Raw genomic sequence first — 24726 nt, 5'->3', positions numbered from 1 at the left:
GTAGTAGTAGGAGTATAGAAGTAGTAGAAGAAGTAGTAGTAGTAGTAGAAGTGGCCGTGGTAGTTGTAGTGGTAGTAGTAGTGTTTTGTAGAAGTTAAAGCAATTTCAGTGCAAAAGTATAAGAATTTACAGCTAGTAGTTTCTATGACAAAAATGGCATTTGTATTATTTATGCATTTCAGAAGAGTAAACGTTCTTTATGTTCTTAGTAATCCTGTGTTTCTTTTGATTAATTTGGGTTTTGACATGCAGCTGTTGTTTAGTTTATAATGTTATAAATGTTTTTACTTGTACATTTTATGTGTACATTTTGGTTTTTAGCGTACTTTTGATTTGGAAAATCCTGTGGAAAACTGGTGGCTTGAGCTCTTCAAAAAGATGTTGGTTTTAGAGTGGAACTTGGCAATGAGAGACAATTACATTTTATGACTATGGGTGAACATAATTAATGGGCTCCCAGTTGCTTTTTCAATACGTTTTATTGATAGTTTATAAGTGTTTGAATTTGCTGGTCTGTCAGTATCAGAGCGGCTATAGCCTTAGTTTCCTCCCAGAGCCCTCAGATCTGCAGATAGCTCCTCTGACTTCACCTTAATCCAAACTCGTGTCCATTCGAGACCGAGCCTTTTCAGTGATTCCTCTTAAAGAGTGGAACATCCTGTCCTTTCATGTCTGTAGAAGAGGTCAAAATGAAGCTAAAAACACCACCAGCCTGTTTGCTCTGACTTTTATCACTGGCTCTGGTCACATGCACACCAAAATCTTATTATTATAGGATATCTCGACATTTAAGATTATTTATACGGCTTGTTAACTACAACTCCAAGTAGGTAAGTAAACCAAAAATGTATGTGTTGCTCTTTTCAAATATATTGGTTGTCAGTAGCTCAGTTATTAGAGTGTCAGCTCCACTGATCCAAAGGTTGACTGTTCAAATCCTGGTAGAGCAAAATCAGATGCAATGACACACAGGTTGGTGGTGCGATTCCAGCTCCCACAGATGACTGCTGTCTTTGTGTCCTTGGGCAAGACACTTAACCCATCTTTCCCCAGTTTCTGTGTATGGGTGAGTGGTAAAGTACTTTGAGTGACTTGAAGGTGGAAAAATGCTATATAAAAATCTAAATCTATAATACTAATCTATAATACTGTAAACCATTTACCAACACATTGATTTTATAGCTATTTAAAGTGGGACTAAACACCTAAGATCCGCACATTTCAAATACGGCTGCTAAACTGGACAGTATCTGGAATACTAAAAGGGAGAGGGTGGAGGGCGTGGTCTGGGCATATGAGGAACAGTGTGATTGGTTTAGCAGGTATCAACATTTCAAGCCCCGCCCCCGCATCTAAGTGTTTGTAATCAGAAACACCTGTTTGTAATCAGAGCAGTCCTCAGTGATGTCACTAACTACTTGAATAATAATTTTATGTTAAAGAATGAAAACAGGCGTTTGATAAATAATGTATTTTATGTAATAGCATTATTTAATACCCCTTGTAAACATATCATTCAAGACATTTCATTTATTCATAGTGTCCACAACGATTACACAAGTTATATACAAGTAAACAAATATGGTACAAGATACGTGTCGACGGCTGGCTGTTCGCCTCGTTGGTCAGAATAGCTGTGACGATGCAGTGAGAAGGTCTTCTGCGGGTGTGCTTTGCTTTGTGTGGATAGCTAGTGGATGGTGGTTGTATACGGTGCGTGCTTGGCTGGTTAGAAGAACAGGGAGTCAGACCATTTAGTTTGGAACAGTCCCAGTCATGCTTCAACCCCCCTGAAGAGAGCGCTGTAGTCCTCCCAGCATGGTCAATGACTTTGGAGCTGCATAAGGGAAATTAGTTGCGTGTTAAGTATACTGTTGTAATAAATACAAAAATAAACCAAACTTTAAGATTTTCAAGTTATTTGGGTTCGACAATTACATTTCTTCACATGTGCTCAAGTTTATTACAAAAATAACACTACAATAGCTCTTGTATGCAACTATTTTTAACAGTATAATTTGTTTTACTTTGACCCAATCTTCTAGTAATAGTCTGAAAAATATGTTGTTCAAATGGATAATTAAAACTAAATTGAAATTGAAAAAAAAGGTAATAAAAATTTTTATATATATATATATATATATATATATATATATATATATATATATATATATATATATATATATATATATATATATATATATATATATATAATCAATCATTAATTTACAAAAAAATTTTGGAACACTGGCAATTTTTTTCCAATTATTTTCCACTACAGAAAAGATTTACAAGTATATTTAATTGTTGGCTGTCTTTTAGCAGATAATAATGATATTCCTATTCACTCACCTGTCTCCTACTCCCTAAACAGCCCGATGACATAGGCACAGACTCCTTGCATTGACTTCCAACAGTAGAGCCTTGCCATCCTCTTCTTGTGCGACTCGGACGTGGGAGCTGGTTCCTTGTGCCCGCTCCTCTGCATCTCCCTTATGGGCCCGCTCTCCGGATACCTGCGCCACGCCGGTCTGGTCGGAACGGGCCTTTGCTGCACCCTTGCTTGACTCGCTTCCTTTTGTCTTTCCGGTTGCCGTGGAAACGAAGCCGAGGAGAACACCATCTGCGATTCGTCGGTCGCTTTTCGGCACATGTGGGGCTTGATGACCCTCGGAGCTTGGCAGGCGTTATTGAGCTTTCGCAAACCCCACATCATCTGGACGAAGTAGTGGCGAGGGTTTTTGTTGAAAGAGCCACACAAGTACGGTTTACCGACATACTCGCACCAATAGGATCTTTTTGGACCCTGGCAGGACAACTTGAGCTTGGTGTACTCCCCTTGCCCAGTAATTACCATAGTACATTTGTCCTTTGTTTTTGTGTTGAATGTTATCGGATCATTCCAGATGTTTTGCCTCCGGTCTTGAGCGTTGGTTGCACAGAAGCAGCAAGCAAAAAGCAGCAGGAGAAGGGAGCTGGCTTGGGTCCACATGTTGTCACTTCGAAGTTGGAGAGTTAGACTGCTCGAGGTAATGATCCTCCCAGCTATTTATTTGCGACAGAATGAAAGATTGGAGAAAAAAAGCGATGTACAGACAGGAGGAGGACCGAAAACACCACTTATGGCTTTTGGAGGAAGTCAGGGCCACATGTCAAGTCAGCCAACACATTCAAAACCAAAGCTAGATGTTATGTAATAAGAGAATAACACGTGAAGAGTCTTTGCAGCCTGTGGCAAATTGCAAATTACAACCCCAGAGGCAATACCTTTAAATTCTTATACTAAGTACACCTCAATCAAAACTGCATGACAGACTTTATAATCATTTACTATACTGAGCAATCAAGCGCTCGCTTGTTCTCACAGGCAGTGAAGTCTCTATGCCATACAGCCAAAGTTATAATTTAGCACTCAACAAAAAACACTTTTAGACAGCGAAATGAAGAAACGTGAGGGGAGGTTGCTCACACATGGCACTGGAACGTCTGACGCTGGAACATAAAGTTAAAGTACAGACTGCTGTTGAAGAGTAAAAGTGTTTATTATGAGTGTATATAGTGGTGTGGTCCAGAATGGGTCAGATAAGGTTAAGTAGTTTTGTTTATTATTCAGTTCTTGTAAAAATGCATTAATGCAATGAACACCGGCTGTGTTGTCTGAAAGGTGTCACAGAGCTGTGACATTGTGTGGCAGATGCATTGAACCTGTCACATGCACCTGACACATGGGTGTGCTTCTTTGTGGCTGGGGTCTCAGTGTTCTTTTCCTGAAGGTGCCATCATGGTTATTGTGTGTCAGGTGCCACAGTAATGCTTGATCCATCAAGGTCAAGTACTGAGGCTGCTGTTTTGTCAGTTGTGTAAAGGGATTGCAGTAATTGTTTGTGGCTGAATAACTAGCACTCTCACCTCATAGCAAGAATGTTCTGACTTCAACTCCTTGCGTATTTCTATCAAGTTTGCCTCATCAACACAAAACATGTATAATAGGTAAAATCCTCCAGCTGAAGACAGGTCCCCAGGTGCCCTAATTCCATGCAGAGGAAAGATTTCCTTACAAGGACAATAACTTGTATCTTAAGCCTAATCTTCTTGTGTCCATTGAGATGTTATTGGTTGAAAACACACACTCTTACTGTGAGCAAGGTCAGAGCCATACCTTTACCTGGTGGCATCACCTGCTTGTATCCATGGTGACAGACATACTGTGGACGATTCTTGGAAAAGCAACTAAAGGTGGTGGGCTTTTCACCAGAAAAGTGACAGCGCACCTTTAAATCACCGTTTCAACACATCTTTACACAAACAAAAACAGACACATTTTGCTAAGCCTGTCCAGTCTTACACACATATCTATTTAGGAGCAGGAGCATGCTGGTCAGTGGTTTTGCTGCTATTGCTTATTCACTTGTTAGCTTGTGCCTGTGCAGACCTCAGAGTGGAGCTTATGGGGATGTAATCATCTCTATTATAAATAGCAGAGCAGTGAGACACTGGTGCTCTGGTCCAGAGCTGGTGCCACACAGGAATGTTCTGCCTCCACAAAGAGCCAGTGTGACTACTGTTACATGGCATGTGTTATGTGTTACATATATGGCACCTGAGCCACAGACCTTTACATAATGTACTGTGCTCACAGTCTCTGTGGTGCAAACCTCAAATGTTCTCTGATATGACATGATGAAGTAGTCTTGCTTCTGTGTATGTAAACAGCAGACAGATGTTCATCCCACCAAGGGGATTTTTTACACGCATATAGAATTAACTTTGTACATTTTGTATGGGTGAGTGTTTATCATATTGTGGGAACTAAGATCTACACACTCAATTTGCAGGGAGTGGAGACCTGCATTCTCTTATGGGGACAAAAATCAGGTCCCTGTGACGTAAATCCTTTATCATTAGAGCAGCAACCATATGGTTGGTTAAGGTTAGGTTAAGGTTATGGTTTAGATTAAATTAGGCAAATGGTAACTGGTTCATGTTCTTGGATCAGTCCTCAAGAAATGAATGTCAGTGTAATGTCCCCATTAAACATGCAAACCCAACGTGTGTATGTGTGTGTATAACATGTAATAAAGTGATGTTAAGCTTTCAACAACTGAAGTGTAGTGCACCATTTATCCAGACATTTTCTCAAACATAACAGTTGACGGCATTTGCTTTGAACAGGAATCAAACCCTCAACTCTACACAAAGATTAGCCACAATAAAACAACAAAGCACACACTTTTGTAGTGAATGAAATGTTTCTTTTTTATTCACAATTTGTACAGTTTTCCGTCCTCACATACATCTTTTCATCAGGTGCTCTGCTTTGGAGCAGCACTTTTCAGTCCATTCACAACAGAATGCCACAAAACACAGTGGCAGTCCTTTAGCATGTGGATACGCCCTGTATCTACAGTAAAGCACTTCATAAAACATTTACATTAGGATCTTGTGACTACTCATGGCACACAGAGAAAACATATCCATAGTTAAATTTATATATTGTTAGTCGCTATGGATATAAACAAAAATATCCTACTTGTTTGAGTGATGTTTAAAGGCACTTTACCTGATTTTGATCTTAAATATGAGAAAAACAGACCTAGTTCATTTTAAACAGTTAGTGATGAGTTTATAAACGTTTTTCACAACTTTCAAACCAGAGTGGAATTTTGCCATCACTGTAAAGCTAACCACTTCCTGATTCTCGGACAATAAAATGGTTTATAATTAGATACAAACAGCATGCGACAGACATATTTTGACTGCTTATAAAATATATTTTGCTCAAATAAATCAGGTAAAGGGCCTTTAATGTTTCTGAGATAAAATGTGTACAAAAAATAGATTAACTTGGTTAAGATAAATGGCCATATACTGTAATGAAAATGTATGGCTATGCTTTGTCTGTGTGCAGTGTCATCAAATATGAAGCTAAAGCATATTTTTACAAGCGTTCTCTTTGATTGACAGCTCTAACACGTCCAAAAAATGGATTGTCTACTTTCCCTCTGTAATTACAAATGCAGATTGTAAACATGGAGACGACGTGGTCAGGTAGCTGCAGGATTGTTTTTTTTTCCAATGCATTACAGATACAATTCAGCATACAAATCCCAGCTAACACGATTGGAGCAGTAGAAAACACAAATAGCTTTGAATAAATTTAGCAGTCCAATAGATTTGTATAAAGCTGCTTCTATAACAAGCACATAATAAGATTGTGAACTAAACACCTGAGACCTCTTGTAAGTCTTAAAAAAATATTTAGGAAATGGCATGTTACTCTCTAATATTGGTGAAAATTAGTTCAATTAAAATGGCCTCTTTAGCATTTCCTGTTAGTTTGCTACAATTATGTTAATCAAAATATGCAGCAAAATCTATTCCCAGCCTAGCTTCATTCAGTATTTTTCTGCGAAGAAATAAATATTTTTTTGAAAGTTCGCTAGCTTCATAATTTCAAAGCAACAAAGCATACTCAAAATACAGCAGCAAGATGGACGTTTTTTTGTTTTTTCCCTTTTGTTTTTGACAGGATTTGTCTGTGAAAGCTACTTTTTGTGTTCTGTTGGTGTAGTATATAAGAAAACTGCCAAGGATCTTCAATAAGCTTCAACACATTTGTTAGCTTATAAACAAGATTTAAAGACTAACTAAGCACTAAATCCCTTTTTTATGGTGTTTTAATTGGATTATCTACCGTTCCAATAAATTTTTTGGCAACTTTAGTGCAAAGTAGGTAAATCTGCAGCTTTCTGATGAAAAACTCTTAAATCTAAGTGTGTGTTGCCTCCAGTGGCCTCTGCAGTTTCTAGTAGGTGGTAACATCACACAAGACTGCCATGATTACAGCCAGGTGTTTCTGATTACAAACACCTGGGGCGGAGTTTGAAGTGTGGATACCTGTAAAAACCAATCACACCGTTCTTATGTCCCAAAACTTCACCCCTCCTCTCCTCTCTTTTCTTTAGTCCTCCAGGTACTGCCTAGTTTAGCAGGTCTATGTGAAATGTGGTTGTGGGTGGAGTTTAGGTGTTAAGTCTCACTTTAAGTTGTATTGTTGTTCCAAATAGTATGTTTAGGTAGCTAATTGCTGGGTTTCAGATGACATCACATTTTACAGGCCCATACTATTAATTCAGATGTGGGCAGATACATTTAGTATTGTTAAATGCAGATTTTTGTTGAAATATGTCAAGTTCTAGGGTCAAGTCACTAATAGAAATGACCAGGAGAAAACCCTAATTTGAAAACTACAGCTTATTCATTATGTTATTTGATTAGTGCGCTATACCCTACCTAATAATGAATGCATCTTTGAGAATAGGGTTAGGATAGAAATTCAGTCAATTATTTGGTCCAGTAAATATATACTATAACTGTATATATTTACTTTCCTTTGCCAGTCTAGGTTCATACCAACCTACTGAACTCAATACAATTCAGTAGGCAGTCAGACATTATCACATGAGCCCCAAACTAGCACTGTCCGAGCTAACACTGTAAACATCATGTGTTCATCATGTGTTGCTGAATGCACTGAATATATTTGCACTATATTCTCTACGAATTCCAGTGTTTACAACAAGTCCATTGACTCCAGAGGTTAGTCCTGTAGAAAATCCCATTTCCACTATAGGCTTGTATCACATAATTATGAATGTATGTGTAAAGTTAAGTCTTCCCTTGTGAGTTTTTAAAACCATCGCCTATTTAAATGCAGCAGTCTGGCTCAGATTGACAACAAATGAGTTCCAATTATGAAGCAGTCGATGATGGTAGTTTTCCAGGTGTGGGGTGGATTAGCGGGGGAGCGTTGGTAGAGCATATCTTCCAGTCCCGACTACTATGGTCTCATGTCTCCCCAAGTAAAAAGCTAAAACATAAAAATACATGCATTGATACTACGGATAAAATAGTAAGTGATTTGCTATTAAATATGCACTATGTAACTTTTCTGTCTCCATGAAGATGTTTCCACTTTGCTTAGAATGCTTTGTCTTGTATTTATTCAATTACAGGTGTTTTTATTGCTCAAAAATAACTTAACTTCCACAGATCTAACCTGTAACTTAGCCAGCTGCTGGTCTTCACAGAGATAGAATATGCTTAATGCAATACTATGGAACATTACAAACAAAGCAGCAAACCCCAAACCAGAAAAGTTACACTGTACACCATTTAAGTCATCTTGTATAAATTTACTTACCACTGCGTTGTTAAGTTTCAGTATTCTGGGGTCCTAAAAGACATAACACGTTGTAAAATATTGTAAATATAATGCTTACTTATGAAGAAATTCTATATAGCAATTGCTCGTGTCCATTGCAGCAGAGAAACCTTAGCCTCCTCAGTCTTTCACTCTTTTTCGGTCTTCTTCCTAATACCAACCCCTTTTTACTTCTTCAGCATAACTTGCATTCCCAGTTCTACAATAATAATTTTCTAAATGGAGCCTAAATAACTACCATATGAGGCTGTTCAATTTCATAATAGAACTGCCTCATCCATCAGACAATAGTAAACAACAGGAATTGACAGAGTAAGCAAAAGCAGTGTCTCTAATGTGCCTAGTCAGCAATAGCAATAATTCATAGATACTACTTGTAATACAATTTTATTTGCAAGTATACGCCATCTGAAATCTCACCATGCAGAAGGCAGTAAAATAAGCTGCAGCAAAGCACTGAAAGTTATGGAAGGCGTTAATGTAAAAATTCACGATTAGAGGGTGGTGCAGAATTGCAGAAAGAAAGTTTCTGAAAATAAAAATCGATTATTCGCAGTGTGCAGTACCTGTCTGAAGCACTATTCACCAGTCGATGTGCCTGGGGGGAGCGGAGGCCCGGGGGAACCTGTTCATAGTGTCATAGGAGGGGATGCTACAGCACAGAACACAGGGCACAAGGTTAAACATCACAAACACAATGGGGGTACGGTACTGAAGGGGGGGTGACCGGGCAGAGAGCAGAAAGATGGAACAATGCAGTATCCCTGGGATTTGGAAGATATTATAAGTGGTTAGGTCTTAAAGTGTTAAATTGATATTGGGGTGGTCAAAAGGTCTACATGTTGTTTTTGTGGTCGGATGTACAGAGGGCCCTTTATGTAATTAAAAGTATTAAGTGAAAATTGACAAAGAATTGTGCTGGGAGGAGTGTGCTCTGCCCCACTGACCAAAATAACAATTATAATATAATTTTATCTTGTGTAATTTGTTATGTTGATTGGATTATTTGGACCTTTAGAAGCACTGAGTCCCTATGACTCATATGAGAGCTTAAGGGGATTTAACCAGCAACCTCTAACACCCCAACATACTCTCTGTAATTTCCCCATTCTGCTCTCTGCCCGTAGGCCTGTTACAAAAGGCTGGCTCCACACACGTCCAGATGCAACTTAAAAATAAACCCCATGCAATTAGAAGTGTTATTTAGCCTGGTAAGTTAAACACAATGGGACATATAAGGAGTAGTGTTCTTAGGCTTGGACATGCTTGCCTCTCTCTGAACACAATGATCAGGTGGACATTGGTGGGGCTCTGGCTGACTCTAAATGAGACAGGAGACATGCAAAGAGTGAAGTCAGGTGACCCACTAAAGTAATGGGAGCAAATGGTTGACCCAAAATGAACTGGGGAAGTTGTTTGTTGTGTTTAAAATGCCATGGGCACTTGGTTTAAGTTGTTTTTTTGGAAATAGTTGTGGCAAAAGGAGTCCTTTTCAAAGAGTTTGGTCACTATAGCCAGGAAGAGCAGATGATAGCGGTAACATGTGTGAACTGGAGAGAGACACAAACCTTTTTTACATTTTGAGCCAATGTAAAATAATTTTACTTTGTTGCGTTAAACAAAATGGACAACTATCGAGTATCTAACCCACTTAGAATCTCGACGATAGCTGTCTGGTGATGGTTAAAAGTAAAAATGGTATGGTAAAAAAAAAAAAAAAGGTTGCAAATGTTTTAACTCTGGCTCATAAAGTATTTACAGGCCAAAAAATTACAGAATTTCAAATAAAAACATAGAAATATTAATCCTGATTTTACATCTATTGTATTATTAGACACAATTTCACCAAATTATAAAAGAGGAAAGACTGTCGTAACTAACTGTATGTAAGATTTTGATTTTAAATGACGTACACATACAGGTAAACATGCTCAAGTCAAATATAGAAATATAGATTTTACTGATAATAATTCTGCTATTTCTTACGTTAAAAAATCCAACATTAACCCAAAACATTGGGCATGATGTCCCATTTATTTGGCGTTTTAATTGATGATTAGAAGGCAGAAGAAGGCTCACAGGAGTCTCTCATTTGGGTTGCCAGATACAAGCTGAAATACAGTTTGTTTAAACCTAAAATGCCTCTCTGATTTTAATTGTCACAAACTAAACCCCAGCACCTTTATCCAATCATTAACCAGTGCTAGAGCAGCCTGAGAGCTTTCATATGAGGCATGGCCTATCCATGCTAGGAAAAAAAACTTATATGTGTCCTCTGTTTGCAGGTTTAGTCACTGGTAACAAAGGTTCAGCTGGGATTGTACAACCTTTTTTAAAACATTAAACGCTTACCCCCACTTCGGGAGCCACTGTCATAAAGCACATTTGGGGCACATAGACATGTAGTTATTTATTTGTACATTGTGACATCACCTAATATCTTACAATATTCATGACACTTTTTTTGACCAAATTTGAACTCAGATCTGCTTTCAACACATTACAGAATCTCCCATTACTTTCCCATCCCGCTGACCATTGAAAACATGCATTATCACATTGGTCTTGAAAATCCCCGAGTCCACCTCCATGCTCCCACTCCTGTGAACATGCAACCCACAAACCCCAACCCACTTTACCTCATCATCATCGGGTTTGGGATACCTTGTGCACGCTCACACTGATAACCATTATTACCAATTTCCATACTGAAAAAATCAAAATAAACAGGGATGGACATATATGACGAGAAGGCATGCTTTTTAGTTCAAATTGTGAATGAAAGTTAGATGGATGTTAAAAGTTTTTGAAAAATAAATTTGAGTATTTACATAAAAAACAAAGTTAGTTTTTTTTTAAGGTAATGATTGCAAGAGCCCTTTGGTACAAGTAAGGGGCACTTTTACACCACATAGAGCCACGGTATCCACCAAAAAAGTTGCAAGCACCAAGAATTAAGTAAACAGTTGTATTTACAGGATAGAGAGAAGAATATATAGGAAAGGAACTGGAGTTGGTCTTACGTTTTCATGGGAATAGTTTCAATGCTAAAAAAAAAAAAATAGACAAAACGATCATATTTAATATCTAGAAAGATTGATCTGAAGCACCAGTAAAGGTCAGAGGACGAGAGAGGTCCTTGATCAGACTGGTTGGAAAATTCTAAAAATGATAAGTAAAAGGACAAGGGGAAAGATTTGAACTTAGAAAAAGTTTGTAAAGTGCAATGTGCTTACGAGGATGAATGGAATGGAAAATGGAAACGGTAGAAATGGTTATCACAAAGTAAAATGCCAAGTCCCAGAGACAGAGGTACTATGAGAAAGGAGGAGGACAAATAGAGAAGTTAAAGTTTTAGAGAAACTGGGAGATGAGCAGAGTTTTTGCAAAAGAATCTCAACTGGTCAATATTTTGAATTTATAAAAAAAATAAATAAAATAAAATACAGAAAAAATAAAAAATAAATAAATAAAAGAGCAATTCTGGGCCAATGTAATATTTTTAATGGACCATGATGATGTCCAAATTTTAATATTACAGTAGTTTATTGTAAAAATGTGTTGCTATGTGCATGCTAGTTGTTGTTATACCAAGACAGCAGAACTTCACTCTTGTCTCTGAGAGTTGAGAAATGGTAAGTGAGGAATAACAGATACAGCACTTTTAATTTATTTATGAGAGCTAAGATATTTGTGGCTTTTTGAGACCAGTCTGAGATACCTTTGCTGCATTATACAAGAGTTCTGCAACCACTTACTAAACAACTGAAATATGTACAAATAAATATATTACATAAAACTGGCATTTGAGAAACCATTACTTAACATCCATAGTAGAAAAAGGCTTGTATTTGTCACTTACTCATCGTAAACATCCTCTGTGTCCATACGGCGGTAGTACTTGGCCAGTTTGACAGCTAGGATGATACTTGGGAGCAGGAACAGAGTGCTGCAGCCCAGGCCCATCCAAAATGCATTCTATCCAAAATAAAATCATTATTATTTATACAGGCCAAATACATACTTTAGAAGTGCATCCCTAATCTGATATTACTGCTATATTTGATAAGGATGGCTGATATATCAGTTCCAATATCGATATTTGTGATATCGCAGAGCATGCAGAAATAATGGTATTGGTCAAATATTGAGAATTTTTTACATCAGATTTGTCTTTTTAAACAGACAATTGTGTTATAATGGAAATAGAAGAGCAATTAGGCTGAAAATATGGCTGTATGTAGAGGTGGGATATACTGAAAAAAACGTGATAATATTGCAGTTGTTTTGGTGATAAGCAAAATTTGGATATTAAGTATATAATCTATAATCAAAACTATTTAAAACTACCTCAAAAAGATACAGAACCATCTAGTGTAATCTTCCAAACAAGAGTATAAAGTGATACTGCTCTTTTGTGATAAATGTTACTGAGATAATGCAAAAAAGATATTTATTTTTGCCCAAATCGCCTGCACGTAGCTACCGGTATATGTTTACACGAGCATGCAGCATTATTTAGTATCCCACATATATACATGTAGTTTTTACAAAAGTGAATTTCTGTTTATTTGTGAACTTTACTACAACTTAACATAAATTCGTGGTTCTGGTTATATATTCTAAAATATTAAAAGACCCTGTACCCTCTGGATATTTTGTCCCTCTTGAAGTCAAAATATGTCCACTGTGTACTGTCTGTGTCAGGGTGTTGCACTGTCCACAAATCAGGAAGTTTGAGTTAGCATGCTAGTTGTTGTTTATTATATTACATTGCCTTGTGCCCTGTGAAAGTTGTGAAAAGCTCTTATAAACTCTTTGCGATGAACAATTAAAATGTTCAAAAGAAAACTGGACCTTTCCTAATATTTCCAAAACTAGTAGATGAATCAGTTCCATTACCATTGAGTCAACCAGGAAACTGCACGTAAAAATTTCAGCCGTGTCCAGGATGTTGCTAAAAGGCTTGCATTGGGCAACTTCTTCCATTAACTATATAACAAAACATAAGAAAAATACAACAAGTCAGACATACATTTACAACTCAGTAAACAAAATACCATTGACATTGCTGGCATAGCAGCTTAATGGTTCAAATTCTTTTTTTTTTACATTCCTTAGCGCCGAAATCAGCAAACCGCTAGCCTCAAAGCAAATTCTTTCAATTTATAGGAGGTTATAACATTTATATTTGTCTTAGCTATAATTATGGCCAAACTTGTGAATGATCGTTTGCCAATACACAACTTTGTGCAGTGTCTGGCTAAATAAGGACTTGTGGACAGTTGCATGGAGATATAGTCAGAGGTGAGAAAAGCTAACGCTAACTAATGAACACTTACGGACATCTTGACCCATTCTATGTATTGATTGAAGTAGCCAACAATGGTCGCTGTGTACTTTTTGGTTTCCTGAAAAACAAAAGTCATTCAGTTGTATAAGGCATTTCAGCGTTTTATAATAGTGCACTTGTCAACTTTTGTCAACTTTAAATGCAGGAAAATGAACAAATATTACATCAACTTGTACACTAGTTAGTTCAACTTGAGAACTATCCATGTGCATTAGACTATGCAACATCGCAGGGACACGTAATTTTAAATCCACAGGTGAAATCAAGTAAAATAGACTTTAAAACCTTGCCCAAAAGTGAATATAAATACTTGTTGTGTGTCATTTTAATAAAGTCAGCGCTACTTCCTGTATTTTTGCACTTTTCTTCCATTTTTTTTCCCCGCAAACTGTCACTTATGTATGACAACCATTTACCACATGTACTATGCCACCAAAACAAGTAATAATTTGAAAAAACATGAAGACCTGTCCATTGCACTTTAAATCCAAGGGTTAAAAATAACTGCTATTTTGATTATTAAAACATAATAACTGTATTTACTTTTTCTTCAAATTCTGTATCAAATAACTATTAAATTAACAAACAACAATTAACTGCAATTACTTTAAGTTGGCAATTGACTATTTACAGCAGTTGCAGGCCTATAGTATTTTCCCCATACAAAGAGATTTTGGTTTGTTAGTGTTTAACTCAAATGCACAAAATTTGTACCTGGCGGATCATGTCTGAAGCATTTTGAGAGATGAGAAACTGGGCAGTGTCAATCGCTTCTAGAACGGCTAAGACTTTGTTCTGTGGAAAATATAAACATTTTATATTTAGCAAAATCCAAGATAAAGTTTATAGATTTGTGAATGAACATTGACAGGTAAATCATGCACTTACTGGAAGGTCTGATGTCGTTCTCTCCAGGTATCTCATACTCTGATTCAAGGCACTCTTTAGAAAGGATAAAATGTGTAATTAGAATATTTATAGTCAAACATAATACCCAATTATACATAATTATATGTCCATAATGAGGGAACAAAGGGGGGAAACAACACATATTTAATATACAGTATTCTGCTTTCAGACATGGCATGCAAAAGAATTTTGTTCCAAATTATAAAGAAAAAAGTTTCATAATCTTGTATATGTGGTGGATTATGCTACTTCATATTAGCAGTTTAAAATGGGTAGCTTATTGACACTTTACAGTGACATCATGCTGGGGGGGAACAGCATGTAGGCCCAATAAGTTTCTAACTAGCTTGTGAATGTAGTACTATTTGAGAGAGAGAGATTTAAGTTTAACTTGAGTAACAGAGCCTCAGACAGAGCAGTGCCTTTAGTTAGCTTTCCCCCCAGGAAATGTTGATGACATCTACTACAAAGTATCAATGATATAAACAAGCAAGGCCAAACAGTAAATTCTGAAAAAATATAGCTCAACCATGTTTATTTATGATGGCAAATAGTGTCAGTGCACTTTTGAGCAGCAAGAGTTTTCACTTTAATGGTGCATTGAGATACACATAGTACATACACACACATGCAGTATAACGGATGCTTTACACAACATGTGGTTACATAGCAACACAGATGTGACACACTTCCTTAGCCTACTGCAAGACATCCATTCACTTGATATGTATAATAAAAATAAAAATGAATAATTTAGCACAAAATTCTGTACACGCATGTCTTGTTTTATGCAATGTCACATCACAAAGACAACATTAAAGCTGCACTATGTAACTTTTCAGGTGCTGAGGAGATGTTATTTCTTTGTCCAAAATGTTTCACAGCATGATATTAAACCCATCTATCACCATGGAGCTGAGCAGTTGGAGTCGTCAGGATAAGTTACAGCTCACATCTGCGGAGAGGTAAACCCACTCACAACTATTTTAATTTGAATTTTTAGCAATAAAACACATGCATTTGAATACACAGATCAGTTTAACACCATACTGTGGTACATTTTAGCAAACCCCACTAGAAAAGTTACACATTACACCTTTAACTATGATATCCAAGTCATCAGTTTGGTGTACTACAGTTCTGTACAGGATAAACATACATAACAGGGACGCAGTTCTTACCCTCGCTCTAACATATTTCTTGAAGTTGTAAGTAGAAAAAGAAAACATAACAATATATTTAATTCTGTATAATTATCTTGTGCTACCATGCACTGTTACGTGTTAAAATATCTACTTCAATAATAGATGACAATAGAACACTTTAATTTATGAGTGCCTTGTTAGTTCCATTATTTATTTACTTGATGTGCTCTGGACGATTAGCTCTGGCTTCCATAAATCATTGGACAATATAGTACCAAGTGCCAGTATCGTATTCCCACACAGCCCATGCCAAAAAGTGTCTGTGAGCGCATCCATCTTAACATATCTCTGGTGGTTGGGTTAGAAACAGAAAATGACAATGTTTTAGTGCAAAAACAGAGACTGAAAAGAGATGTTACCATGGCCTGCTCCATGGGGATGATCTGTTGACTGTGGATCTGTCGCAGTGTGCTGATGTGGCCTTTTAGAGAGCTCTGAAGAGGGCTACGAGGCTACAACATCAGAAATACAATCTCAAATTAAGAAAAATGACAGCTTGTATGTGTGGATATGCAAAGTCACCAGTCAGTTCTTTTTAAAGGATTACGATAACATATGAATCAATTAAAATACAACTCTGTGTAAATTAATGACAAAGGGAACATAGTAATACAATATGGTTAAAACAAAGCTAAATGTTAATTATATATGCTATGTTCATTGACTTCAGGTCTCTTATGCCCTTTAGATTCTGTCTCCAATAAGTATATAATATTCACAGGTATATTTTTCCATAAGGCTTTCTTACCATAAGGTCTGTTTGGGCCTCTAAGTCTCTTGCATATGAAAGCAGATCCACAGCTGTGACTCCTTTGTTGACCTGTTGATGAAATTGAATTTTTTAGTCCATTTTGTAACACATGTTTAGAATACTGTGCAAGCTTAGTCAATTTATAATCTTTGCGGTTAAACCATTATCTTCCTTGCCTCTTCACTGAAAGTCTGCTCTGCTCAACATTTTGGGTTCAATTAAGTCAAATTCAAAATAAATGACTAAGTGCAAATGATTTTGTAACATAGTAAAAGTTGAAAGTTTCTTCCATAGAGTTTAAGACATCCAAAAGGACATGTTGTACTCTAAAGCCTTAATCCTAAACCAGTCCCGCGTCTATGAGCACGCCGTATGTTCCTACACAGTCTTTACTTTGGCACCAGAGGTTTGATCTAATCGCTTTTCGGGTCTGTATAGAAACATAGTGTGCTGTACAATGCCACAGTTCTTATCAGGTAATGCACAGCTGCCCGGAGAGTGTTAAGCCAGTGACAGACAGGCAGGAGTCCTGCCATTTCTGGAACTATAGTCCTATATTTCTCAAGTTTGCCAAGTAAAAGGCGATACCATGTGGTGTTAGATCTCAATAGATAAAGACAGGATGAGACAGGATGAATATCTTGCATTACGAATTACCTAAAACATGAAATACAGTAAAAACACATAGCCGTAGTATACAGTAATTACTAAATCACCATGCTCACTTCCTATTTGAAATGTGGCGGCTAGTGTGCTAGCTATGTCCATTTACATATAGTCTATGGTTTTGACCCATATCTGAACCAGTAAATAAAACAAACAAAAAAACACGTCTGTTGTTTCAGGAGATATCTAAAAAGTTAACTACTGAACTATGAATGCAACTGTTGTGTGTTGTCACCTCTTCCAGGTAGTCTGCATGGTTAATTTCCGACAGCCCCGCCTCAGAAAAATCCAGAAGATTCCTTTTTCCTTCAGCTTCCAAGAGTGTAATTGTCCTTAGGTCAATCTTCACTGTGTCCAGCTCCTCCACCACATCCTTAGTAAACTGAAAACACACAAACATGGTAAATATTTCTGTGTAAATAAACTTTTGAATTTTGAAAATAGTTAGCTGGCTAATAAAATCTAATCTACAGAAAAGAGCAGTTTTCTCAAAGCATGTCTTGTAATAGTAATATGTAATTCTGACACTAAAAACAAAAACATGGAATGATTTTTGCACCACAAGAAACAAGAACACAAGAAAAACTTTGGCAGGGAATTTGTTTGCTGCTCAGAGGTCGCAGCGGGACATTTATGGATTCAAAAGTTTGGGGTTTTACAAGTACAAAATGTTTCCACAGCAAGCAAAACTGGAAGAGTTGGAATAAGTTCGAAAGTGACCATGCATATGTGTGTCGCCAAGAATTCAGAGGCTGGCTTAAGATTGGTCAGTCTATCTTTGAACTATTTGATATTTTAAGTTTTGCTATCCATATGTGACAAGTGCATTCATTAAAGAAGATAGACTTTTTTGATCTATGACACCCATGGACTTTGGACATTTTAAATCACAATATTGATCTAAAACGACTTAGTTAAAAGCTCTAAAAAGTCATAGGTCTCTTTAAATAACATTTTACCACTATAAAATCCTATTCCAATAGACATTTGACACACAGTTTTACTTTAGCTAGTTTCAACTCTCTCCGTCATAGACATTTGGGATAAACTACTTGCATTTACATTAAAGATGCACAATGCCACTTTTCGGAAGGGTCTAAGGGTCTTGTATCCATGTGTAGATTATTGTTTTGCCTGGCTTGTTCCACAGTATAGCATCACAATTATCTATCTCCATGGAGACAAGACTGAGTTACAGCTCAAATCTGTGGAGAGGCGAGCCCACTCACAGTAAGAATGCATGTTTTTCAAGGTATTTTTGTGCAATAGGAACACCCATGATGAAATAAATGCAAGATAGATAGATCTGTTTAATGCTATACTGAGGGACACTTCAGGCACAGCAATAACATCTCCATGGATACAAGCAGTTGGTAGATCCTCCACCAGAAAAGTTATATAGTGCACCTCTAATACATATTCTTTAAATGTGTAAATATTTGAAAATACTTGCTTTAGCATCACAACGTTTTAGCAAATCCACTTAAAAATGTAATATTCAAATGAAGTTGTATGACAGACCCACCGCCATTTTAACACACCATCCAAGGACTTCAAGCTCCAAGTTAACAATGTATATAAATACTATGTAAAACTAGCCAAACTTTTACAAGACACTAGCATTCTCTGTTCAGTAACGCCAAACAAACCAAACATTTTAGATTTCAATTCTGCCAAGTGATGCTATAGTTTGCATCATTCTGGTAAATAGTTGTTTCTTCCAAATAAATTCCTATATAATCTTTTGTTTTACTGTGAGAATACTTCTAAACCACCTCAGCAGCAGTAAACCCTGGGCTGTAATATAGTGGAAGAACATCAGTCATTTTCCTGTAACTTATTCAGAGGAGGTAAGTACAATCTAATTTTCACTTTACACTTTGCACTTTTTCAGACATCTCAAAAAAGACAAATGACTGTAGTACCGAGCAGATGTAACCCAGGATTAATCAGCTGTTTGCAAATGAGAGCCAAGACGCAGAGTGGCCACCTGGCACCAAAAGAACTAAAGTTTCTGGTAAGTCTGGCAATCTGGCAAAAAGTCAGGAGCTTAGAATCGATTTACACTGATGGATAGGAGATGGTGTGATCAATGAAATAATACTTAGATAGCATTAGATAATATGTGGTTATGGGGTAGGAGTATGGAAAACAGTAACTTTCAACTGTGATTCCAGTTTAGGAGTCAATTTGTACAAAAAGTAATTTAGTCCTAATACTAATAGGCAAGTATTTCCCATCTATAAATAGGTTTCGGCTACTTATCTTGCTGCTTGAAAAGGGCATTGCATTAGCTGACAGTGATGCATGAAAACTGCCTTTGGTGCACTGTAGTGGGGCTAAGGAGAAATCACATCTGATTGATTTTGTTTCAATATTGTATTGTAGTTGTAAAATAATGACTTCTCACCAAGAAATACATTAAGTTACATTAAGTACTATGTACAATTAATATTATTAATATATTAATCATAATTTATATGAATATTAGCTGCTTAATACATGTTTTTTTTTTTTTTACTGAATTTTTGGTTTTCTAATATTTATTTATATTGATTTTTGAGTTCCTATTTATTTTCTCTTGCTGTTCTTGAACTTTGCATTGCAACTCTGCAATTTCCCCATTGTGGGACAAATAAACGTTCTCTATCTCATCTTTATCTCATCTAAAATATAAATATTGTCTAATTTGGTAAAATAAAGAAAATTTAAATTATATAATGTAAAAACAGGCATTAGAAAACTTTATTTCTTTTATATTGTATATGATTTGTATTTCCCTATATTTGATCAAAGTGAATATTTTTGTCTGCAGCATCTGTGAAAATTGCTAACTGTGCCTTGTAAACTGATGTGAGCTGAGCACAAATGTGCAGCACCCTATAACGATTAAAAAAAAAAAAATCAATCCATCAAATCCTGTGTACAGCAAACCATTGCCCCAATCCCCCTGTAGTACTGCGGTACTTAGACAGGTCCATAAACAAAATATAAACCTGTGTCCTGATCACTCACATCTGAAGTGTTGAGGAAAGTGGTGATGTTGAAAAGTTTATCCAAGCGCAGAGCCAAGTAGATCCCTTTGTTCTCCTTACAGGTGCTGGAATGACAACACACAGGAAAGGGCTATGAGGAGAAAAGTCATCTGCTGCCACCAAGTGATAGATACTGGAAGTGCACTTTATCCATGTACATTGTGTTTTTGGCATGCTTTCTAATAGCTCTTGCATTGCACAGTTTGGAGGGTTGCTTTAGACAATGTAATCACAAAGAAATAGAATGTGTACACAGATACACATGGATTATTGTGCTGATGAAGGCCCATTTTTAAAATTAAAATTTAAGATTAAAGTCAATTGAGAACTCATTTGCAATGACGACCTGACTAACGGGCAGCATAATACGGCACAAGCAGAATACACACACAAACACTCACACATCATAATGTGCATGCAGAGAATTGAAATGGGGAGCAGGAGGAGTTTAATAAAAATGTCTTTGGATTAACTGTACCCTCCACTGTAATTATATTTAAAATTGTAATTCACATAATTATCTTATTTATTAATTGAAGTCATACATGTAAGGATGGTAATGTGATATATATAAAGCCAAAGAGAGCCATTCCATATATATATATATATATATATATATATATATATATATATATATATATATATATATATATATATAATGGCTCTCTTTGGCTTTAACAAGCCCAGCCATATTCCAAAATAATAATTCATAGAAAGTGCAGTCATGTTGACTACACTCAAACAAAGTATGGCAACCAGCAAAATTATTTCAGACCTTTTCTTACCATAATGCAACAATATTACATGTATAGATTTGTCTCATGTCTCTTTCTTAGATATGTTTCTTGCCTGTAAAAGCTCTCCACAGTCAGATCCAGCTCAGAGTCATTGTAGATGTATCCAGGGAGGAAGTTTTTCCACTCAGGGTTGATAAGATATGGAGTGTCCGCCACCTAACAGCACAAAATAGTTAAGTACAGATACTGGAGTGAAAAAAATACTCAAGTTAAAGTAAAAGTACCACATGAAGTTACTCAAGTAAAAGTATTAAAGTACCCATTTGAAAATATACATAAATACTTATAGTCTTATAAGACTTCAAATGTAGTGATTTTGATAAAGATTGGTGCTGAATTTAGTTAAATAGAAATCAATCTTTTTTTCCTTGCTGTTTTTATTTGTAAATTTGCTCAAACTACGAACGTGTTAAAAATAAACCCCTTAGACTTGTCTGCAGATCTCACACAGTAATAAAAAAATACTGTTACTTTTCAGTACAGATACCTAAAATGTATACTTAAGTACGTTACTTTACTACTTTTACTTTGTTACATTCTACCGCTGCATTCAAAAGACATAATTACACATAACATAAGAAATAAAAAAATCTGAAACTATTGTAACACTATTGATGCAAGTTCACATCTAGGCACAATGCTTGAGAGGGAAGCACAACAACAACAATATCCACTTTAAATTACGGATGACCCATGTTGACATTTGGCCATAATGTATCACTTTTGTCACTCATCACACACTTGAATGCTCTTATTATTATGCTCCGCCTACCTTAAAGAGCTCTTTGGTGTGGAAGGCTTCACACACCAGTTTCTCCATGTTCCCTCCTGTCACAAAGATGACGGTGACCACTCCCATGAGCACCCACGAGAACAGGAAGCTGAAACCTACTCCACTGTGGAACATATCACACACATTTTAGGTTTAGCATTAAGTCAAGCAATCAATGGTTTAAAACGTAGAGTTACTGACGCCATGAGCATAGTCCCTCCTGTGTTGGAGATACACCCTCTCGTTGTGGGAGACGCATGCTTGTCATATCCCAGAGTTCCACACAGAAGGCCCAGGTAGTTAAAAGCCAGTACTAGGACTATCATACAGCACAGGCCAATGCATGCAGCCCATCTGAAACATACAAAGAGTTCATTTGCAAAAACAATCAAGTTTAATTTAGTTTAGCTCATTTATTTAATATGACAGGGACAGTGCACAGTACACATTAACCTTAACAGGAGAGATGCAGTGTACCAGTCTGTACCATTAATGCTAATTCCAGCTGTAGTCCTTGCACAGACTGATTGTATAGTTCATAAAATCAAACATACAAAAAAAAAATGTCTTTACAATGAGCGGACCATCATAAAAGTTCTGTAACATCATTCACATCCAGTTCTCCCATCATCCAAAAGAGGTGCGACTTGTACTCAAATGTGACTTATATGTGAAATTATTAAAATATATGATCTTCATTATTATCACACTGACAACTGTGTGAGGGCACTCTAGGCTTGTGTACTGGTATCTCCTGTACCATTGAAATGTTTAAATTTCAACATTATGGTAATTTAAAAGATATCTGAGAAAGACTGAATAAAAATGCCCCCTAAAAGAAAATCGTATTTTCCTGAGGAAGTGGAAAGGCAAACTTCCTCCAGAGTTGTTCAAAAGCGACACCGATGAAGAATTCAATGGATTTAGTGACCTGGAGTGAGATCAAGATATATACATGCCAGACCAGTTCGCTGTCTATGTTTCATGTAGCTGAATAAATATAAATGTGTTACGTTAGTGTGCTGTACTGCTATGAAGTCTGCTGTTCTCCATTTTATTATTGGTATAACTTGCCTTAAAAGATAAAATGTCTGTTCTTGGTCTCGGATTTTGTAAAATAAATTTCCCCCAAAAATGTGACTTAAAGTGCAGTGCGAGTTATATGTTTTTTCTTCATTATTATGCAATTTTTGGGTAGTGCGACTTATAGTCCAGTCCAGAAAATACAATATCCATCAATTCATTCACTCCAGAACATCACAGCCTCTCCAGACACACATCAGCCCACATTATGGGAGCAGGTTTGGTTTGATTGGAGCTATTGTTTCACCAGGCATAAAATTATTGTTATCAGCTCCGTTGGTAACATATTCCACTGACGGATGGCTGCAGATGAAAAGGCTGAGTTTCCAAATGCTGTCCTGCGTTTGGGGATCTGGACTTGTCGCACAGTTGATCGAGTGGCTCAGGAGGTGGTTTCAGAGCTCAGAGAAAAATGTAAAAATGTCTTGCAGTTACCCATACAGTGATATTTTCAAAAGCCAGATTAATTTATATTATTATCACATCTCTCCTTCATCAAATCCACTCAATGTTATTTTCGTCGATAATATGTGTAGATGATGAAAACTAGAAAAAAATCGCAAATTGGTGAAATCTGTCTTTGCGATTGAACTAGTCAATATTGTGTACAGTACTGTTACTATTACTATTTGTTAAACATATTACTTTGGAGATTTGTCATTGTAGTTCATAGAAAAAACAAAGTGCAAGATTCTGGTGTTTTAAAAAATATACAAAAAAAAAAAATTGATTTAAAGGAGCGTTAAAATGCAAACGTCCATGAACTGTTGTCAAAATAATGCTTTTGTCAATTCCCACTTACTAACAATGGGAAGAGTAACCAAAAACCCAGAATTTGAATATGCTGTACCTATAAAAGTCCAACTGGTCAATTTCTGGATAGTAGTCCTCGATTTTGGCATGGGCGTGGCTTATGAAGATGGTAAAGTTGGAGAGGCTGGTCTGTACTGGGAACACTTTGGAAAACTTTGTGATGTTTTTGCCAATGTCATCCACCAAACTCCGTACACCTAAAACACAAAAAACATTTATTATTTGATTGTTAAAAACTATTAAAAAAAACTCAACTCAGCTTTTAAGAACTTACTTTCTACCACATTTCTGGTCTGTTCTATCACCATATGGGGCGTATCGTTTAAAGACGAGTATCCCTAGAGAAGCAAACATGAATAATTATTTTAGATTAACAACAACATTTATGATTGCATTTGTAGTTCAACTTACCCTTTGGACTATTTCACTGAGGTCCGTTTTCAACACTTCTTTCACCTTTTCCAGTTGAGGTCGGACATTGGGTAACTAGATCGTGAAAACACATTTGAGCGATTAAGTTACATTTCATTTAACGGGCACATATTACACTATTTTCTGATTTATGTTATGTTTCCTCGTCACAAACAGACTTGGAGTTGTGTTTTGCTTCATTCACACACATTTAACACAAAACCCTGCATGTTTAGGCTGAGTTCTTCTCTTAAACAGAAAATACTCCACCTTGTGATGTCATGTGATAACGCAGGAAGTGCTCCACTGTATTTTTAAACTCCATACACCTTCACTGGAATCATTTGGATCATTTCAGCCCTGGAATTGCCAATTTCTACTGAACTACAGGTAAAAGGAGCTGTTAACTTGAAAACTACAGCTTCATGACATCACAAGGTGGAACAGAGCATTTTGAACTTTGGAGATGTGGACAGACTAATAATAAAGCGTTACTCAAACAAACCACTCCTCCAGGTATGGTAAGAATAAATAATATTACTTAAAGGTCCATGAGGTAACTTTTCTGGCAGCACCTGCTTGTCTCCATGTGCCTTAAAGTTCCAGAGTATGGCATTAAACAAAATTTACCATGGAGATAAGCAGTTGATGCCACTAGGCCAAATTATAGGTCAGGTCTGTGGAGAAGCAACCCTAGTATTTATGAC

At 36.6% G+C, this 24726-nt stretch overlaps 2 protein-coding genes across 9 annotated transcripts in view; both read right to left on the bottom strand.

The window, feature by feature from the left end:
- Window positions 1-1491: 1491 nt before the first annotated feature.
- Window positions 1492-3058, bottom strand: fgfbp2a (fibroblast growth factor binding protein 2a). Its single transcript, XM_033974372.2, has 2 exons — window positions 2353-3058; window positions 1492-1837 (listed from the first exon to the last, which is right to left on the bottom strand). Exon 1 carries the CDS (start codon window positions 2990-2992, stop codon window positions 2360-2362), a length of 633 nt encoding a protein of 210 aa, XP_033830263.1. The 5' UTR covers window positions 2993-3058; the 3' UTR covers window positions 1492-1837; window positions 2353-2359.
- A 2178-nt stretch (window positions 3059-5236) lies between these two features.
- Window positions 5237-24726, bottom strand: part of prom1a (prominin 1a) — an 89743-nt gene continuing 70253 nt past the window's right edge. Inside the window, exons 9-28 of one of the 8 annotated variants that reach the window (XM_055224799.1) lie at window positions 24020-24094; window positions 23883-23946; window positions 23646-23805; window positions 21914-22066; window positions 21713-21836; window positions 20993-21096; window positions 20124-20208; window positions 17344-17490; window positions 16440-16511; window positions 16051-16143; window positions 14466-14519; window positions 14292-14372; window positions 13567-13635; window positions 13127-13216; window positions 12087-12202; window positions 11248-11271; window positions 10864-10932; window positions 8791-8876; window positions 8204-8236; window positions 7733-7870 (exon numbers count right to left, since the gene is read on the bottom strand). In XM_055224799.1, coding sequence (XP_055080774.1) covers window positions 8807-8876; window positions 10864-10932; window positions 11248-11271; window positions 12087-12202; window positions 13127-13216; window positions 13567-13635; window positions 14292-14372; window positions 14466-14519; window positions 16051-16143; window positions 16440-16511; window positions 17344-17490; window positions 20124-20208; window positions 20993-21096; window positions 21713-21836; window positions 21914-22066; window positions 23646-23805; window positions 23883-23946; window positions 24020-24094 — 1650 coding nt within the window. In that variant the 3' untranslated portion in view covers window positions 7733-7870; window positions 8204-8236; window positions 8791-8806. Of the gene's footprint in view, window positions 7871-8203; window positions 8237-8790; window positions 8877-10863; window positions 10933-11247; window positions 11272-11436; window positions 11540-12086; window positions 12203-13126; window positions 13217-13566; window positions 13636-14291; window positions 14373-14465; window positions 14520-16050; window positions 16144-16439; window positions 16512-17343; window positions 17491-20123; window positions 20209-20992; window positions 21097-21712; window positions 21837-21913; window positions 22067-23645; window positions 23806-23882; window positions 23947-24019; window positions 24095-24726 lie in introns of those variants that run through there. The other 7 variants (XM_033974406.2, XM_055224800.1, XM_055224801.1 and 4 more) reach the window with 7 other exon arrangements.

The sequence above is a fragment of the Periophthalmus magnuspinnatus genome, chromosome 10, assembly GCF_009829125.3.
Source record: "Periophthalmus magnuspinnatus isolate fPerMag1 chromosome 10, fPerMag1.2.pri, whole genome shotgun sequence".
Taxonomy (NCBI): domain Eukaryota; kingdom Metazoa; phylum Chordata; class Actinopteri; order Gobiiformes; family Gobiidae; genus Periophthalmus; species Periophthalmus magnuspinnatus.
The sequence above is the reverse complement of the archived record's forward strand: the minus strand, read 5'-3'. Positions and strand labels throughout refer to the sequence as shown.

Coding starts and splice junctions, on each gene's coding strand:
- fgfbp2a (XM_033974372.2), bottom strand. CDS start 2,992: ATGTGGACCCAAGCCAGCTCCCTTCTCCTGCTGCTTTTTGCTTGCTGC.